Below are 19,844 nucleotides of genomic sequence, written 5' to 3' on the forward strand. Positions count from 1 at the left end.
CAGGCGCGTCTCTTGCTTTGTACAGTGTGGTCTGCCTGATTGCTGGCTGCCTCCCAACTGAGTGAGGGAGGTGTTTCATTAAATCCCAACCCAGGTACTCAAGTTTCTGCACAAAGTGCTGCCGGCACCAAGTTCCAGTCTGCTGCAAGGTCTGTTTGTTGTGTGCACACAGAGCCTGCTTAATAGATTACTCCCATAACCAGAGGTTTGTCGAGGAGGATGGAATTTGAACTCTTGAGACCAACTGTGAAGTGAAAAAACAGAAATTGGACAGCCTGGGCTGAGATGGATGGTGAGGGAGCAAATCAAAACGTCAGCAAATTGCAAGGAGCCGGATGCCAGCCATCTGCAACTTCTCTATCAAACCCACTTGTGAGGGGTAAGTAATGCTCCTGCCTCTCTGCTAATCTTCTAGTCTGCCAGCCGAAGTGGATGAGCGCTGGGTGGATAGAGCAAAGTCAGGCGACGGCAGCGTGTTCCTCCTGATATCCTATTTACAGTGCAGGTCCATGTACAGTCCCACACAACGTCCCTATGTTCTTGCTCTTCAGATGCGCTTTTTATATGCTATTCATATTTTAACTGAATTTGGGGTTTTTTTGTGTGTCACAAAAAAGAATATCTGATTCTGTAGTGCCGTTCTTATAAGCGGAAACAAATGCACTGTTTAAACCACAACAAACTGAGAAAGAAGTTGCAGTGTAGCATGTTTAGCTTAGATTAGTGCCAACTGAAAGCTCAGCATTGGCTCAGTTCCTCTTTTCTTTATATTCCTCATTTCTCTTTCCACTTTTCTCTTTCTTCTCTTTCATCTTTCCTCTCCTCTTCTTTGCTCTGTTCTGCTCTACTCTGCTCTGCCCTACCCTCTCTTTTTCCTTCCTTTGCCTTTCCCTTTGCCTTTGCTTTTGCCTTTGCCTTTCCCCTTTTCTATAGACAAGCATAAATATTCTTCAAAGCCTGAGCCAGCGTTAGTGGGATCTTCCACAATGGACAGGCCATTATTCAGCTGTGATCACTGGTGAACAGTTATTCAGACAAATGACTTCACCCTGGTCATTGCTCTGTTGTCTGGCCTGGAGCCTGTGAAAATATGACGTGCTGACAAAAGACAAGTAATTTCACATAACAGTTTAACTAGATGTGTTCTCTGTAGCCTTGTTTTCTGAGAAGTTGCTCCTTCAGATCATGACCAATGCAGTGGGAACAAGGAGGTAAATTAAGAATTAAGGAGGTGAATTTACACTATTCTAACTCCTTTCCTGGACTCTTCATGATTCTTCTATTCATACCAAAAAGAAAAATAGGACCATAAAAATAGGAAGAGGTAACATACAATGCAAAGATACGATGCAAAGATGATCAGTATGTTTGCTGTGCTATCTGCTATCCTCATGTGTGTGCAGGTATGTATAGTGGGTGTGTGAGGCTGGGGTGAATGGGAAAAGGAGGGCATCATTACTAACAGTGTGAACCAAATTAGGTCTGCTCTGGAGTGGAGCTCTGGCAAAATGGTGTCAGGCTTCGTGCAGCTGGACAGGAAGTAGGGGGGCCTGCTGCAAGCCGAGGAGTTGGTCCTTTGAAGAGAAGAGTTCAGCTTATATGTCTTGGGTCTGCCTGGTCCTAAGCAGAGCTAATAATCTTCTCTGGTGACTTACAACAGGAATGCATTTGTCTCTGGCTATATATATAACAAACTTCCTGTGAAAGCCTTTAAATATCAAAAATACCACACAGAATACTATTATATGCAATACATATTAAGCGTATATATTATGCAAAAGTGTGTACAAGAGTATACTTCAGTTGAAAGGTTTTCAAAGCCCCTTGGGAGATGTATCATGTGAGACCACCGCTGAGGGAAAGCAGTCGATCACCCAGTATCCAGTGTGCCACATCATCCACATGATCAGAGACTGGAAAAAGATACTTTAAACCCTTACCATAAAAATGAATGCTCTCCTAGAAAGGCTCCGTCATCCATAGGGAGCAATCAGGATTTGCATGTTTGTGTGATTAACGATATAAAGCTCCCTCTGTATATGCTGTCAGCATTCAAATGCCCAAGTGGTAGCATTGCAATCAAATATAATCCAAAGTTTAATACAACCTCCGTGTCAGCCGGGATTTTCAGCAGTGGAAAAGATGTTGTATATTCCAGTATCACTGAATTTGGACTTTAGAGTTTTAGATTTCTGGATGCTGAGGGCCCTGATGCCTGACTTAGCATGCCTGAGGACTGAGGTGCTGGGCAAATTTCAGTATTGGACAAACTGGCTTGTCCCTGTGTGACAGGGCATTTGTTTTTTGGCAGTCAGAAATCCTTGCTGCTTTGGTGGTACATACAGTGAACATAACTGTGCCACCTGTGGACGGCAGCCTTGCTCCTTTGCAGGCAGCCCCCATGGGCAGAGTATTTTGAGGACTTCTGTGAAAATTCCTATTTCATGATTCAAAAAGCCCACAGCCAATTAGCTTTGGCATTCACTTAGGTTTTGCTCAGAACCTTGTAACTGGCTTAAATACTGATCGTTATATTGCTGATGGTGTACCTACTGTGCTGCACAGGAACAGGGGCAAGATCCCAGCTTCCACTGCAGACTTTTTCCTTCAGGTAAGAAACACAGATTGCAGAATAGAGCAGGGAGAAAATGGAAACTTTGTGATTAACCTGAGGGTGATGCCCTGGACACAGGAACTGGGGAAAATTGCTTACTGCTGGAGGAGGGTGCCTCCCTGGAGGTGTTTGCTGCAGATGGAGCTGGGACAGGAGAGGCAGCAGTTCATGGCTGCACAGTTCACAGCTGCAGAGATTTGTAATTATGTAGTTGCAATTAGGATTACAAAGGCTACGCCTTTGTAATCCTGTATAACCTGCCCCCTCACCAATGTATCCAAGACTGGCTTAAAGATACCTTAGGCCTCAACTTTTATTTAGGATAAAATCTTCAGTCTCGCTCACTGTAGGATTCCTAGCAGAATTTAGGGAAAGTTTGTACATTTTATTTTCCACTGATATTTATTTTTCATCTTCAAATTTTGAATTTGTTTTTAAGAATTGACAGAATTGCAAGAATGGCCAGTCTATAGATGACTGTTGTCTGATCTGGATCTGGTTTAGTATCTCAGTAGAAACTTCCCTTTCTCAAGAAAACACTGAATAGATAAGATTGGCATGTAGTTGTGATGGCATAACCATATGCCTCCCTCTTTTTCACCAGAATCCTAATGGATTAATGCAATACTTTGGGTTTGATCAAAACCGTGTTGCTGTCTATGCTGCCAGAAAAAGATCAAGTTGCAACTCAGAACTAGACTGCTACTCGGTCTAGTTTTTGTAAGCATAGCTCCATTGCAACTCATGCAGATCTTGCAACAGCATTAATTTCTAAATGGGAAAATCTGAGGTTTTTGAGAGACCTTGTAACAGTATCATACCAACAGTAACATAGTCAGGATATGCAAGAAGGGGAGCATGGCAGAGCCAGTGGGCCCTGGAGAGGCTGCCTTGAAGACCTGATTTTTCTTCAAGATATCAGGAGAGAGGTGAGGCTTTGGCTCTGAGCATGCTACAATCCTCCTTCTGGAAAATTACACAAGAACAAGGGCCTTCACTTCTATTTAGTGATAATTCTGGGGTTTGGTTTTCACCTGCTCTGATCACTGCTGATACGAACTGTCTCACAGGGCTGCTTAAAACAGCCCATGTGAGGATCATTGATGAAGCACTGGCAAGTGTGGGGCAGTTATCCCACTGCACACTACACACAGTGCCTACATTTCCTGAGACACTTAATGAAAATGAGCAGAGATGCTCATGTGTCTGCACCACTGCAGCAAAAAAGATGATCCAACAAAGCTATCCAACTTCGCAGTCTGAAAAAAAAAAAGCTTAAGTTTACGCAGAGAAATATAATTTAATAAACAGCGTTTGGCATGCATCACTTTTTTAAAGCAAAAAGTTGTTTAAATGAATTAATAATAATATTGCACTTTAATAATTGCAGCATGGCTTGGCCCCCTACCGTAATGAGACCAGAGCCATAGCTTCTGGAAATTACTGTCTATTTGCTGAAGCCAAGGACAATCTATGAACTTACTGCAAATATATGTTTGTTGTGGAACATGGACTACGGAGCACAGCAAACGAGGCAGGCAGTTCCCAGACGATGCCGTTAACAAAGGACGCAATTTTCTTTAAAAGCTAAGTGAAGTGTGTTACCCAGACTCCCTGAGTTCATTTGTCTGTTCATTTCACGCATTCTAATTTTGAGGCTTCTCTCAAATATGAATTACATCTGAGTTGATGAATCTTTCTGTGTCTGAATTTTCAGTTGCTCTTCAGTTCTCTGTTATTATTATTATTATTCCCTTTGACTTTCATAGTCCTAGGCATGCCAGACTGGAAAAGACCACGTGACTCACAAAATCTACTCTCGTTGGCTGTTTCTATGCTGCTAAGTGAAGGAGATGATTAGAACCATTCCTGTCTTTGAGAACAGATGGTGTAGGCTGACTAGCCTTCACATCCTCGCTTGCATAACGCTTGTTAACTTGAGAGCAAACTGGCCACATCTATGCTATGGGTCTGACTTCATTACCCTGAGACATCCTTATTATTTTATGTATGTATTTCCAGTTCAAAGTCTCTGAAATAATGTGAGGACCACGTTGCAGCACAGTAGAGTGGCATTTTCATAGCAAGAAATTGAGGGGATGTGTTACATGACTTTGACTGTGCCAGGAAGGATGTTTGCATGTGCAAAGCCTGTTGGGATAATATTGTGGGGATATCTTGTCAAGATGAAGGGACCAAACGTGGCACAGCTTTGCCCATGAGCCCCTTGGGCAGCTCTCCCTGGTATGTTCTCTGTATTGTTTTTGAGTCAGCTGGAGCAATTCAGGATAAGGTGGGAAGCAAGCTCACAATTAAGCATGTGAATGCGAAGCAGCTCAGTGCTATGTTATCCTCCTGGCCCTCTTTATTTGGCAGTGCAGATTTGCTTGCTAAGTCTGAGTAGTCTCTCCCAGTCACACACAGCAGTGGAATAGATAACTGATTTCAACTTGTCCATAAAACACCTAATCTGCAAGTTGCAGTCAACAGGTCATCAAATATCTTGTCAGCTTCCTGACAACAAACATGATCTACAGGAAAAGACTGGAGTTCCCAGCTATGCTGAATGCATGTGAAGAGCAGGAGAAAGCACCATAAGAGGAATCTGTTGAATAAGACCTTGGGTAGAGTGCAGGAAGTGCTCGTGCTCAGGAGAAGCACAGTCTCAGTGCATGATGGTCCCTCCTGGTCTGCTCTTGGAGGTATGTTTCCTTCAGCTTTCAGAGCTGGTAGTCATGTTGACTGTACCAATGAGCAGGATATACTGACCAGGTAATGGGACTTCCAACCACTGGGTCTGCACCCTGTCTCCAGCCATGGTCAGTCTCCGGTGCCCCAAGGGGGCACCAGTTATAGTTTTGATTGTGCAAATGTAAGCCTGTCATAAAACAATTAATCCAGTCTTTTTTCAAGGCCTTCCGCCTTCCTTTCCCTTAAGTATACTGAAGTCAACCAGAGACAAGGCAACGAGAAGAAAGTATGAAAATCCTGAATCAGTTGCTTGTCTGACCACTGCTAATGACAATTCTTTCCTAAGGGCCTCCCCACCGCTCACTCCCTGCTCAGGTTTCAAACCTACCATGAGCTACTCTCCTTCCGGGGATAGTTCCAAGATGTCACTGGGATTGCTCTGTGAGCCAGGGGCATGATGAACCACCAGCAGGGAAGTGTTCTTTCAAGAGAAGGTGAAATTTTGATGTTCCTCAAATTTTTTCTTTTTTTTTTTTTTTAATTACTTCATTTTCATAAGAAGCATTGCAGGGGCCAGTCTGGCTCCCTCTTGTGATATGTGTGTGACTATTGCCATTTTGAATATCTGCTTCTTACCATGATCCACTTTTTTTTTTTTTTGGTAATCAAGAAGGGAAACACTGAAATTTGCTCTAGTTTTGTCCTGCAATAAATCATTGTTCAGAGACAATAATTTCTCTCTCAGCTAAATATGCTATGCAGATAAGCATTTTGATGGACATCTAGTGATTTAAAAATGGTGCACTGGAACAGCAGAAATATCCTTTTGCCTCCATGGATACTCTAGAATAATATACTCTACAGGCATAAAGGACTCTTGCAAGAGTAATTAAATCTATAACTGGCCTTTTGCAATGTCATACAAATCTAGTGGATGAAAACCTTCACAACTTGCCCAAGCTGGTTGTCGGGTTTTTTTCTGTACCTAACGGAGGGAGAGAGGGACATCCACAGTGGGCTGCTCAATGTATTTCTAAAAGAAGCTGGATGAAATGCCCTCTGGAAACGCTTCTTTCCCTTCCCAGGGGGAACCTGGGTCATTAACTCAGACTAGACACTGTGTTTTGAGGCAATGAATGTTGAAAAAGGTGATATCTTCCTGAGGGATTAGTGCTGTCAACCTGCTTTGAGCTGTGAAATCTCTAATACTAAAGGTCCCCTTGCTATTGTTAAAATTTGGGTGGTCCCTAGCACTCAGCTAGATTGTTTTCCTGTATTAAGTTAATGAACAAAATATCGCATCTAGGGAAATGAAACATAAAAGTCATCAGCAGCTATGTTATTTCCTCAGGCCATTATGGTAGGCTGTGTAACTGAAGAATGGTGGAAAGGTTGCCTTGTAAAAGGCATCACATCATTTTTTTGCCTGGTAACCCCCCCAAAAGATCTTCCAAAAAAGCGCTCTATATGCTCTGACAGGTTTGATGCCAAAACTGAGCCCAGGCTCGTACCCCTCCCTCCCTTATCCAACCAGAGCAATGCTGCCACACTTCCAGTAACTGTTTTTGGTGCATGATACTTCTCTAAACACCAGGTTTTAATAACCAAGATTACTTGGAAATAGTAGTTAAAAACCTGCTTCTGATGTGGGCCTTTCCTACCCCCTACATAATCTAGCGAGGCGAATCTTTCTACAGGCACTGAAAATATCAGTGGGTTTATCTTAGCAGTAGGAATAGTTTTACAATGTACTCGGGTAAAATTTCACCCCTCTGGACCCCATCTCTGGGGCTGTGGGTGTGCCAGGACAGGCTCCCTGCCCCCTGCCCACAAGGTGCTAGGGAGGGGGCTCTCGCCTGCCTGGAGACTTGCTTGCTTCAGGGTGTGGGAGCTGGGCTCTTCAACATTTCATGTAAACCTCAGCAGGCTCCTCGTTATAGCTGTTTTGCCTTGCCCTCCTGAAGGAAAGCAATAAGAAATCATGCACTTCACACATCCTTTGGGATGTGTGCCTCTTTCTCTTGTAAGAAAAGCTTTCTGGAAATGCACTTTTTTTTTCCCACTAAGACCACCTCAACTCATCCCGAGTGCTTTCCTTCCCCCACTAATATTTAAGTAGGAAAACAAAAAGCAAAGGCAGACCGTTCTGCTGAGCTTCTCTCTGTATGTGCTGTATCCTGCTCCATGGTTTCTGTGGTTCAGAGAATATAGCTATTACTTAACTACCTCTGCACCAAACAGTGAAAACTGAGAGACAAAATCAACCTCATAAACACAGTTTATGTCCTTGTGCTTTGGCACCTTCCACAATTAAGTATTGTTGATTCTAGCTCATCTCTGAGTAGGGGTAAATGATTTAGCAGTTATAGCCTTTTCAAAACATACTCCTTTTGTGCTAATTGGCAAAGTGCAATGAGCTTGCAAAAACAAGACACTGGAAATAATTCAGAGCAAAGGAGGAGCCCTGTCAGAACAAGGTGATGCTCTGTAAATTGCTCTGTTATCTTCTTAAGGGAACATAGCAGTTTAGTCCCAACAGAAAGAATTAAAACCAAACCCATAGGGAAGTCATGCTCTTTTTTCACTCCCTCCCGGTGGCTGCTCCAAGAAAAGCTTGGTAGTTCAAGGAATAAATTAGAAAAGAGATTTCCTGAGGGCACTCATTTGAAGAAAAGTGCACTGGTGAAACAGTGCATGGAATTGTTGGCTTTTTTCCTTTCTTTCTCTTTATACAGACTTTGTTTCAGACTGGTCTCCTTTACATGATGCTTCTGTCCATGGACGTCTTCTTACTCTGAAGAAACTCATCCACCAGGTATCCCTTTGCTAGGTTGATATGAACTCTGCTGAATTTGTTCAGCTGTTGAATGTAGGCTATGTTTTAGTGTGAAACATCCAGAGTGACTAAATCATTTTGACTTGATGGGGAAGAAGGCTGTGAAATCTGATTATAACAGATATCTTTTTTTTTTCTGCAGGCAGTTCCTTTCCTAGCACAAGCCCCTTGCACTAAACTGAAGACCTGTAAAAATATCCTCTACTTTAATTTTCATGCAGGCAACGTGGTTGCTCTCTTGGTGGCTGCCCAGGCTTCCTTTGCAGCTTCTTTAACTTCCAGCAATGTCTGGTGTCTGTGGTGGTGCTCAGCTCCACATCTACATGCCCACACCTGAGGCATCAATTCAGTTACTCGCCGTCTGAAGTGCCTGAGGCTGTCCTGGGCCCAACCTGCCCCTGCAGAAGGGAATGGCCAGGGAAAAGTGATTTCTGAACATCACTGCTCTGATTCTTTGAAATTCTCAGATTGAATTCTTGGTCTTGCGGAGGAGCTGACAGAAAGGGAAGAGTTATTAAAAAGTCTTCAAGCCTAAACTTCTGGATGGCTAAGTTTACTAGAAAGAAAAGAACCCGTGGTAGAATCAAATAAATTATTTCTAATGCAAAAGCTAACTTTCCTTCAAAATGTGCCAAACTGAAAATTGGAAAACAAGTGAAAATCATTTCAGAATTATTTCCAATAAAGTAATCACATACTTGCTGGGCAGGATTGGTGAGGTAAATAGGTGGCAGTCATGACTGTACAAACAATACAAATAACATATTTTAATCCTTTTTATTTCAGAGTTTGTTACTTGTGATGTAATAGAAATAAAGGAATGCTGAGTGCCTAGGATGATGCCTGTGGGGTCCCACTTGGCATTCGGCACTAGACAGAAAGCCTAAAACTTTCTGTTTTGCTTAAGAGCATGTAGTAGGCATAGCCTCTGATATGCCATTTATGGAATCCTTTCCAGCCAAAGCATCATAACCTCTTTCTTTACTTACTTATTGAGGTAACAATGAATTAACTGTGGGCAGTTGAGAAACGTGAGGTTATACAAAATTTTAAGGAGTATTATATAAAGCTTTTTTTTTCTTTTTAGGGGCTTTGCTGTAATAATATTCTCTATTATTTCACAGGGGAGCAATGTTAACCTGCTTACAGCAGACCAAGTGTCTCCTCTCCATGAAGCCTGCCTGGGGGGTCATGCTGCTTGTGTCAGTGTCTTATTAAAACACGGTGCTCAGGTAAGCACATGATGGACAAACCATCCAGTTTTGGTCTGTTTTATTATCACACTTTAATACTAGATGATACACTACTTCGCTGCTGTGTATTGCTGTGACTTACTGCATTGCTCAGCTAAAAGTGCATGTGTTATAAAATGTCCTTAAAGCAATCCAAAAGGCATCCACAGATACAAAAACACAGATACAAATCCAAAGGGCACAGATACAGAGAACGGTTGTTATTGTTCTTCTTCAAATAATGGTTTAATGATCTCATGATATACTGAAAAAATAAGAAAAGCTTCCTTTTACTAAGGGTTTATAATCTTGTAAAAATAAAGTATATATTTTATTTTCTGCACTCATTAATCCCACTGGAGTCAATATGCTGAGTCTGAAGCTGAGGTATAAGACTGTTAGTATCAAATGACAATAAAATGGGAAGAAAATGGAGATAACATGTCAAGTGATGAAATGAGGCCTATGCTTCAAAGCCTTTACTTTTCAACCTAATATCAAAATTATAGTGAAAAATAATTAATTGTCCATATATTACTTTTCAGTTTAAAATAAAAAATAAGACTGTGCACTTTCTGCTAAAAATGGACTATTTCAAATTGATAATGATGTTACATCTCCTGAGAGTGTAGGTGAGGTGCTCAGTGTTCTCCTGGACTTGTCTTGCCCAGGACAATCCCTTTGAGGATTCACCGTGGTCTCCTCTTGATAAGGCACCATGGTGCACAAGGGAACCCAGAGGAGTGGGACTAGGCTACAGGCTGATGTGTTTGAGCTGAGGTTCTTGAGGAATAGGCACACATTTCTCATTAGCTTCCATAAGATCCTGGAGTTATACCAGCTAAATATTTTCTTTGCAAAGGGAGAAAACTGAGGCAATTACTTTTCAGTTTTTGAAATGAGTTTTTAATACAAAGTTGGAATCCTTGGAAGCAATTTTTGCAAGGAATAAAATAAAAGTTATTGAGCCCTGTTTTCTGTTGAGGAATAGGGCTATTTTCATCCTTTTTGATATAGTGATCATACATAGAGAAGACAAAGAAAGAAAAAGCCTACTTGTGATTTTTTCCCCCAGGTGAATGGTGTTACTGTTGACTGGCACACTCCTTTGTTCAGTGCTTGTGTCAGTGGCAGTGTGGCTTGCTTGAATTTATTGCTGCAGCATGGAGCCAGTCTGCATCCACCCTGTGACTTAGCATCCCCTATCCATGAAGCTGCTAAGCGAGGTAACGCCGCGGGTGTCATCAATCCTCACCATGTTACTAGCAACAAGTTTCAAGCGGAAAAGAAAGAGAAATTGTTCACTTGACTTACGTCATGTGAAATACCCCCATATCTGGTCTCATCATGAGCAATGCAGTTCCTGCCACCCCTGGTGTTTACTGAGGGCAGCTTGGCTTGGCTTGCATGGCCTCTGTGTTCACTTGGTGACACCTACAATGGGTTTCATGGTCCAGGCTAGCTGTCTGTAATGGAGACATCTGAGAGAGTCGTCTGGCTACTTGTGTAAGCATTGGGGAGAAACAGGGCATGATTTATCTTATCTTAGGTAGACATCTGAAATGCTAAAATGCAAGAACCTTGTCTGGTTTTGTTAACTGTAGCTTTGCGGCTCCTGTTTTCCAGGTTGAAAATGCTGGAGTAAGGGGAGTGGATGAAGTATTACACTATTATCTTGATGAAATAGTGATTCGTTCCAGATTACCCTGCTGCAATGGGGAATTTAGACTGTCAAAAAATGTCTGATCTCTGTGATTTAACCTTGCTTTTTCCGTTTTAAGGTCATGTGCAATGTGTCGAATTCCTCGCGTCCCACGGAGTAAATATAGATCACAACATCAAACATCTGGGTACTCCACTTTATGTAGCTTGTGAAAACCAGCAAGTAAACTGTGCCAAGAAGTTACTTGAGTCAGGTAAAAAGAAAAATATGGAAGAGTGCACTTTTAGTTTCTGTAACATCCGTCTTGGGATTCGAGTCTTATCACAGATTTAGGTGTTCTTGCTCTGAAATCTTGAGATGTTTCACTCTTGATGGCAGCCCTGGTTTAACTAGGTTGACTGGGTGATAGGGATCTTCTTGACCAAGGAGCTCAGCTATCCTGCTCCCTGCAGAATGACAGGTGATCATGCATTTTGCACTACTGCTGGCACTTAGAACAAACACGGTCTTTTCAGTATCTGTCATGCTGCAGTTATTTGAAGAGGATAAGAAGAAACTTCCTTCTTTTGTTCCTCTCTCTTTATCCAAAAGGAAGGATTTAATCATTTTTACACGTTATTTCTGCAAGCACATTTTTAATTCCCACTCATTTCATAAAAACGTTTGAAACATATCCAACACAGAAAAACACTGAGCATTATATTCTTAGGATCAAACAAGCCTAGCTATGAGGCTAAGCACTCAGATAATTACACAAGGCCATTCCTTGTTATCTATAGCAGTACATCTCTTCTCCAGAAAGGATCATGTAACATAATGTATTCTCACAAATGTTTCAAAAATGGTGGTGCAAGCCACTTTGGAAAAAAAAAAAAAAGAGAGAAAAGAAAAGAACACTCTGAATGTTAGGCTATGATTTTCTATTTTCTTCCATTTTGTGTTTTTCCTGCCTTCTCTGTATGAGAATGTGCACTTAAGAAACACAGATAGTTTTGAGTTGGTTCTGCAGCTCAGCCTTCTTGTGTTTTAATGGCCCTTAGCCCTGAACCATGGACTGGAGGACACCGACCAGCAAGTCCTCTACAAAGTGCCTCTAGAACTTCTCCATCCTCACCTTTTTTCTCCCGACAGATCGATCAGTCTGGCAGTTGGAAATCCCATTGGCTTAGGACTCTGGTAGATAGCAAGTAGAAACCCTGTAATGATTTAAGGGAATAGTGCAGTGGGTTGGTGACTAGAGGAGGGTCTCAGGTGAAAATACATTTTTGTCCTGCTTTGGGATATCTGTGGTCTGGGCTGTGTGTGAAAGGTTATTGGACCTCCTCATGCACCATTCCTCTGGGATGATTTCCTTAGTGATAACCCCGCTACTGCCTGGCCCAGTGCAAGCTGAAGTTCTCTGCCCTGGGGTGTGGAAACCCACCTCCACGTGGATGCTATACTGTTTGCAGTTCAGTCAGAGAAATAGCAGCTAGTGCAGGAATTGGAAATGGGTTCCTGCATTGTTAGTATTCTTTATTGTTTCTTTGTGTTCAGGAGCAAACGTGAACAGTGGAAAGGGCCTAGACTCCCCTCTCCACGCGGCTGCCAGGATTTGCAGTCCCGAGCTGGTGACGCTGCTGATCGACTTTGGAGCGGACATCTGGGTGAAGAATGCAGACGGCAAAAGGCCGATGGAGCTGGTACCTCCGAGCAGCCCCCTAAGTCAACTCTTTCTGCAGAAAGAAGGTGCCTCTTAGTATTTGTTTTATTCGTTCACACGGGATTCTGTGTGGAAAAGTGAGCTACCGCAAAATGATACACTGTTCTATGTTATTAACTCTACAAAAATGAAAATAACTAAGGTTAGTTCTGTTCCCTGATATTTAGACGCTATTTCCTCTAGTGTCAGAATATAGTGGTGGTACTAATAATAACAGTAACAACAATAATGCTGTCTTTTGACCTCCAGGTCTGTGAACCTATTGCAGTAGGAAGCTATCCGATGGAGCATGTAATATAACTCAAAATAGAGTCTGGGAGAAAAATATAAGCAAAACAACACTCCTTAGAAATTAAGGGTAGATTTTTCTGATTTCCTAATTCCACTGAAGTCAGTGGGAGTCTTTCAGTTCCCAGGTATCTGAGGTAGGAATGGAGCCAGGAATTCTGTCCAGAACCTGCTGATAAATGCAGACAGAAAATCACCTCTGATGGGAACTGATGCTAGCTAATGAGCAGGACTGAGAACTTTTGTTTTATAGCACACAACTGATCAGGAGTGTATCGTGTACTGGTCAGAGCATAAATGAAAAATAGCAGTCAAATTTTTTTTGATGAATATATGTACCGTAACATTCATCTTCTAGTTCCTTACCTTTCATCTTTATTTTTGGGCTAAAATTTTATGTAGCTGAAAATGTGTCTTTAAAATCAAATCTTTTATATTAGTTTTTAGTGGAAAATTAAGGAAATCTCCACAGAGGTGACATAGTGAATCCATTATAATGGCCTTTTTCTAAAGGCTAGCATGTACCAAATAATCCAGTGCTATCCAACAGTATGCCTGACCTGTAGCAAATGCTTATTTTTTACCTGTAAATCAAATAGTTCCAAGTCCATTTTTTTTATCATTTGCAAATATTTTAATGAATTATGGAGAGAAATTTTACTTATCTTTTATGAGGAAGATCTGAACAAGGTCTCTAGAAAACTACTCATTGGTGTGGTTGTGTTCTTCTTTAGATGTCCTTCTTCAGTCAGAAAACTACATACATCATAAAAGAGCCTGGATTTTCATCATTTTAATAAGCTACAGATGGTGCGATCCGTGACTGCACCATGAACAGAGTTGCACCAATGTAGAACAGGAATAATAAAGCAGTAACTCAGGCCCTGCACATTGCACAAAACAGTAACATGATGAGAATAGTGTGAAAACAACTGCACAGTGTTGGTTCTGTGTGTGCAGCAGATATTCGGCTTAATCTATGGTGCACAGAGTTGTGATCTTTTGGAGCTCAAATCCTTGCTGCATTGGTTTCCTGACTCCTGCAGCTCTGCGTGTGTCCTGTTTATTGGAGATACCAACATGTTTCAGGCACACCCTGTGGAGCAGGCTCAAGAAACACGGCTAGGGCTGACCCGATGGCTCCAGCAGTAAGGAACATTTCCAAGTGGAACTCCACCTTTGCAGCGATTACAATAATAAATGCCTGGAAGGCATTTTGTTGCTGACTAGTGTTTTTCAACATGCCTTTTTCTGAGTAGGGTCACAATTGCCGAGTAGCTGATTTCTAACATCTTTGGCTGACTGAAAAGGAGCAATTTAAGAGATCTGTGCGAATATTAGTCCCATCTCCTTGCCCCGGCTGCCACCCCATGTGCTGCCCAGCGCTCGCCCTCCCCGGGTGCGTGTGGTCCCATGCACGGATGGGCTGGCGAGTGTCAGCCCCGAGCCACCCTGAAGTGAGAGCTTGCAGCGCATGTGGCGGGCTCCCTTCCTGGGACTTCGCTGCTTTGCTGGATGGCTACATAACCTGCTCGCACTGCAGGCAGCATCCTGCACGTGGCCTGGAGAATTAGCTAACAGTCTAAAAATGCAGGTGTCTTTTTGAAGAGCATGCTTAGACTTTCTAAGTATTTTTCAGAGCAGTGAGATTGCCTGTTGTTTTAGTAAGTCTTCAGTTTTAGTTTTCTTTAAGAATGGAAACTTTATGAGATGTTTTCAAATTGAGTGTTTACGTGTGGAAGCACAATGGCCAGACACCCCCATGTAGAGTGATGCTGCAATAGCTGCTTTAACTCACCCTGTGTCAGCTGGCCTTGTTACCTTGTACCCCAGCACTGGGTAACATCTCCAGTAACACCCAAGCTGCCTTCTCGTGGCTCACTTACCTCCCCCTTATTTCACCTCCCCTTCACGGCCGGCATCCTGTCCCTATCGGCGCTCTCCGCCTGCCTCCCATGGGCTGCTCTCCTTATCTGCTCTAACCCAAACACCCTGTGCCCTGGGTGGTGGTCACCAAGTGATAACTGCACTAGTGGCACCGACCAGGGCTGAACACTGAACGATGCTGCTGCTAAAAGCACTTCGTGGGACCTACCTTTTCGTGAAAATGATGAGGCTCCCAATAAACTTGTTATGACACTATATTTGGGGCTGGAGGGTGGAGGGATTTTGAAGGAAGTATCAATCAGCTCTTCTAATCAGACAACACACACACTGGTACAGCTTAAAAAGAAAAGAGGGAAGCCACTAATGCTCATCGCTGCTGCCTACTGACAGCAAATGATGAGGCTTGAAGGGAATTGCAGGCAGGCTGGTGCCTCCCGGCAGACGTGGGTCTGGCTTTCACTGCTGTGTGCTGCGCGAGGTGGGTCATGGGAGCCGGGGAGAGCCGCGCTCTGCTCGAGGTTGTGGTCTGACACGAGCACCCTCGGGGGTGGCAGGAGGCCAGGCGTGCGGTGATGTACAGCCGCCGTTTCCTGTTTGCAACAGCCCGCCTGGGGGGGTGTTAAAGCCACACATGTGACCTCTTCCCCTGCTCTTCCTGCAGGGCCGCTGTCCTTGATGCAGCTGTGCCGCCTGTGCATTCGGAGGTGCTTTGGACACCAGCAGCATCAAAAAATAACCGGACTTCTCCTCCCGGATGAGCTGAAACATTTTCTTCTCCACATTTAAGCCTATCAAAAACCAAAATGGTGCCTTTAACAACACAGCAAAGTTTGTTAAGGAAAGACTCTTCTCATCAGCTATGTTGCTGATGCCTGAAATGGTATCTTCTGATAGTTGCTGGTCTCCCATAAAGCCCCAGGTCCGAGACACATGGGAACAGCCAACCTGCTGGGTCCTCACCACCCCCTCCTCAAAATCCATAATTCTGAACAGAACAATTCTGGATGGCTGTACTCTAAGGCTTGGGAAGGTGGCTCAGGAGCCTCCTAGAAAGCATAAAAATGAGCATATCGTTTTAAAATAGTTCTCTTAATTCTCCGAATTCTGGCGCAGTTTCAGAGAGCTTATGGTTGACAGCACCCTACAAAAAAAAATGCCTATCCCAGTCCAGCACAAACGGCATGTCACATATGTTTATCTCCAAGGACAGCTGCTCTTCTTTGGTAAGCAGCACCCCGTGTCATCTGTAATGGCTTTACCATATCACCATATGGAAAAGGGACCCCAACTGAATCCATGTACAAAGCAAGCAAGGCCCTCTGGCAGGTATTATTTATTTTCTAAATATGTCACACTGCAGATAAATGAGCATCAACCAACCATCATCTACATTCAGACCAGCAACTGAAATATGCATTTCTGCCATGACAACATGTAGGTCACTGCTAATGGCAGTTCCCTGCAGAGCAATAATTGTGAGGGGAAAAAAAATCATCCATTAAAAACATTTATTCCTGATGTTTTGAGACATAAGGGAGTCCCACCTCAGTACTACAAAATTTCTCCTTGTAGAATATTATTTTTCAAGGACACAGGCTAACAGGATATCAGATCTAGGCACTGACTGCTCTCCCTTTCTGCCTTGAATATTAAGTGACATTTCCTAGGCATTTCTTGGCATGCATCAGAAAAACAACAACCTTTATTCCCTTTCCCCTCCCAAGAAAAGGGAGCATCTTAAGAGTGAGATTAAATAAAAGTTTTCTTGTAAAAGTGCTACCTTATTCATAACATTTCCTATGAGAGAGGTAATATTAACACCTCTAATGTCTAGTAGTAAAAAAACAGTGAAAATACTGAAATTAAGGTCTATTGCAAGTTAAAAAGAGAATAGATAATTTCTGCTCCTCTTCTCTTGCTGTCTCAGTCTGTACATCTCTCAAGCAAACAGGATGTGGGGTTCTTATTCCACCGAGGTCATTAGAGCTAATATTTCCTCCAGCAGAACCGTAATGTTGGATATTTTTCTTTCTCTCCCAGCAGCACATCCTGCAGCTACAAAACCAAGTGCAATTACAGTCTGCCATGGGAGGGAGCCAGGGGGGTGCTGGCTGTCCCCCCACGCAGTTAGGACCTGTATCTTCTAGTGCCTGTGCTGGGAGGGCAGGCAGCAGGCTCCTGCCCATCCTGCAGCGAGGATGCCGAAGCACTGGCTCTGGCTGCCAGAGCCGGCTTGTCTCCTGCTCCAAGCCCTGGTGCCCCCGCACCACGTGTGAGCAATGCTGCAGCTCATGCCGACTCAGGGCCCCAGCGTCGGGGGCAGATCGAGCGTGCCAGCGCTGCTGGACATCCTGGTCACTTATCTCCGAAGGCTCGGGCAAGGCTGGGCTTGGTGTACAGCAACTGGCTGCACTACGTCGACGTAGAGCACGTGGAAAACGCTCCCCATCCTGTGCCGGTGAAATGATTAACTTCAGCGGGGAGGTGTACCCAGTCCTCAGCTCACGAGTGGCGAGAATGACGGCTTTCAATTAAGACATCTTACTTTGACATTTACTGTGTCCACAGTGCAAACCTTCTGTTCACGCGTGGGACACCCGGGAGGATGCACTGAGTCCCGCGGCTGTGTGCTCTTATTTGATGTGAATTACAATTCACATCCTTAGGCTGTCCAGTGTAAATGCAGGCTACAGATGCTCTGTATGAAAGTTTGTTTCTGTGCTCAACAAACACCACAAGAATGGTTCTGCTGGTTTTGTGGGACACTAGATCGTACGCTAACGGGACAGACTGACAAACACATTTTGGTCCATAACTTCCACTAGGGTACAGACACCTAGAAATCTTTATTGATCTGACTCAATTACTCTCACATAATCTGAGCCATTCAAAAATTCCCTGGCTGGTCCAAGACAGCTGTGTACATTCTTCCCCTCCTGAAGGGGAAAAAAAGTAGAAACTTGTCTTGATAGACTGAATAAAAGCAGGTATCTTGGATAGGTGGATTCTTCTAAAGTTGATGTCTTGGATAAACAGAATCTGCATTGAATAGAAGGGAACAGACAGTTAACTTAGTCCTTAACTTTCAGAAGTTAAGTGTGCAGAATCCCTGCTTAGGTGACTACATCTGAAAATTGAAAATGCAGCTTGTAGTTTCATATATGATGAACAAATTTTTTACTTACTAGTTTTATCATTGACCTTTAAGCATCTTATTTTTTCAACCGCAGCCCATGGGTTTAAAGGATTAATGCTAATGTCAGAAGAAGATTACTCAGAGAAGGTGTTGAGAGTGTTCTTTCTAACATTTGTTTTTCTTCTGGAAAATTCATAGCATAATTCTGTTTACTTGAATCCCTCTGATCATGTATAATTAGGATGAATGCACAGTTTGTGTCATCTCATTATTTATTAAAATAAATAATATTAGTTGTGGTTAACACTGGTGAATTACATCTTTATGCATCAACAGTAATCCAGTTGCACACTGTAAAACTTGCACAAGATGCAAACTGAGTAAGCTCAAAATAAATAAGATTTGGAGCTTTTCCTGTTTTTGAAACCATTTCAAATGTAATGCAGGATTTCAAAGATTTTCACGAATATATTTTTTCAGATTCTTTGCTCTTATGTTCTTAGCAGTTTAATGATAGCCAACCTACAACTGTATATGATATTTGCTCAGAAATATATGATTTATACTCTGTTTTTTGTTTTCATTCTTTTTTTATGACTGCTAATTTTGTGCAGTGTCTGATATTATGGATTTGAGGACTGAATTTTAGTTGTTTGTGATGTTGCCTGCAAAATAATAGTATATATTGCTTCTTTTTAAATACACCTGTAGATGAGACTAAGTAGATGCTGTATAAATCCTGTCCCCTTGCTGATGTTTTAAGGTAGAGCTGAACTCTAGCAATTATTTTTCTACTCACTTGTGGGTTAGTGAGTAGGGGCATGACATTTTGAAAAGCAGGAAAAGATGTAAATTAAGATGGTAACCATCTTTAATGTGCATTTTTATGCTTTTTTGTTTTGCCTGCTGAGCAAGGGTACCAACTTTTCTTCCTCTTAAAGTCATCCCAGGCATGACTTAAAAAGAGAGGCATGTGCAATGATCTGGATGCTTTCATAGGCACGGTAGGACCCCTTTTAACTAGAAGAAAGCTTGTGTAAATCCCTGTACGATCTAAAGTCCAAGGGGTGTCCACCAGCATGTGCACTGAAAGGGCTGGAGAGGTGTGGGAGGGTAGGAATTCCCTCTCCTTTAGGTGCATCTCTGGATGTCTGGATGCCCACACAGACCAGTTCAAAGAGGGAGGGTGATTCTGGCAAATTGCTAGTGTTCAAGGTGTTGTTTCTGCTGGATGCAGGGCTGCTTATGTAAACTGTTGAACGAAACAGCTAACGCATTAATAAAATAAAACAGCTAATTCAAGCAAATAAATCCTCTTTTGACTTGCTGAAGGGTGGCTGATGTAACAAATAGTTGCAAAGGTCTTTTGATTCTTCACCAGGTGGAATCAGCCACGTCGCAGGACTTTGCTTTATCGTGCATTCGTGTATAATGCTCTGCAGTCATCCTGTCCATTTCCTGCTGTTCCTTTTTTTCCTTTTCTCTTAACTGGAAAGCACAAACATTGTAATCTAGCAACTGTAATGTACAACTTTGGGGGCTCAGTGTATGTAAAGAATGCCCTTTTGCCTCCCCACTGGCATTTATTCATTTCAAGAAGCATAAATTGGGAATACATTTTACTTTACTAGATTAGCAAAATGTGATTAATCAGCTGCAAAATGGTAGATTAGTGGTGCTAGAAGTGAGAAAAGAGCATGCTCATATCCTTAAACATGGAATATATTGAATTACTCTCAAACTCATGCTCTTGAGAGCCACAGGTCCAAGACTTGAGACTGTTAAAACCATTTCT

General features: G+C 42.6%; 1 protein-coding gene across 7 annotated transcripts; it reads left to right on the plus strand.

The window, feature by feature from the left end:
- Positions 1-39: 39 nt before the first annotated feature.
- On the plus strand, positions 40-19,359 carry ASB9 (ankyrin repeat and SOCS box containing 9). 7 transcript variants are annotated; one of them, XR_009961354.1, is made up of 9 exons: positions 296-379; positions 4,005-5,316; positions 8,041-8,120; positions 9,266-9,373; positions 10,449-10,599; positions 11,155-11,289; positions 12,573-12,764; positions 15,575-16,136; positions 16,957-17,042. XR_009961354.1 is itself a non-coding variant. In XM_062600965.1 (8 exons), exons 2-8 carry the CDS (start codon positions 5,181-5,183, stop codon positions 17,058-17,060), a joined length of 909 nt encoding a protein of 302 aa, XP_062456949.1. In that variant the 5' UTR covers positions 296-379; positions 4,005-5,180; the 3' UTR covers positions 17,061-19,359. The 7 variants fall into 7 exon arrangements, 4 of the variants coding, with proteins under 4 accessions (XP_062456968.1, XP_062456949.1, XP_062456929.1 ...); XR_009961353.1 differs by having other exon boundaries at positions 15,575-16,239; positions 16,957-17,039; XR_009961352.1 differs by having other exon boundaries at positions 15,575-16,239; positions 16,954-17,036.
- The last annotated feature ends 485 nt before the right edge of the window (positions 19,360-19,844 follow it).

Source organism: Rhea pennata, chromosome 1 (assembly GCF_028389875.1).
Source record: "Rhea pennata isolate bPtePen1 chromosome 1, bPtePen1.pri, whole genome shotgun sequence".
Lineage (NCBI taxonomy): Eukaryota > Metazoa > Chordata > Aves > Rheiformes > Rheidae > Rhea > Rhea pennata.

Excerpts from the sequence above, each read along its gene's own strand:
- ASB9 (XM_062600945.1), top strand. The coding sequence starts at position 5,181 with ATGCATGTGAAGAGCAGGAGAAAGCACCATAAGAGGAATCTGTTGAAT. Across the intron at positions 11,290-12,572 it reads CAAGAAGTTACTTGAGTCAG|GAGCAAACGTGAACAGTGGA; the intron begins GTAAAAAGAAAA and ends CTTTGTGTTCAG. Across the intron at positions 12,765-15,574 it reads ACTCTTTCTGCAGAAAGAAG|GGCCGCTGTCCTTGATGCAG; the intron begins GTGCCTCTTAGT and ends CTCTTCCTGCAG.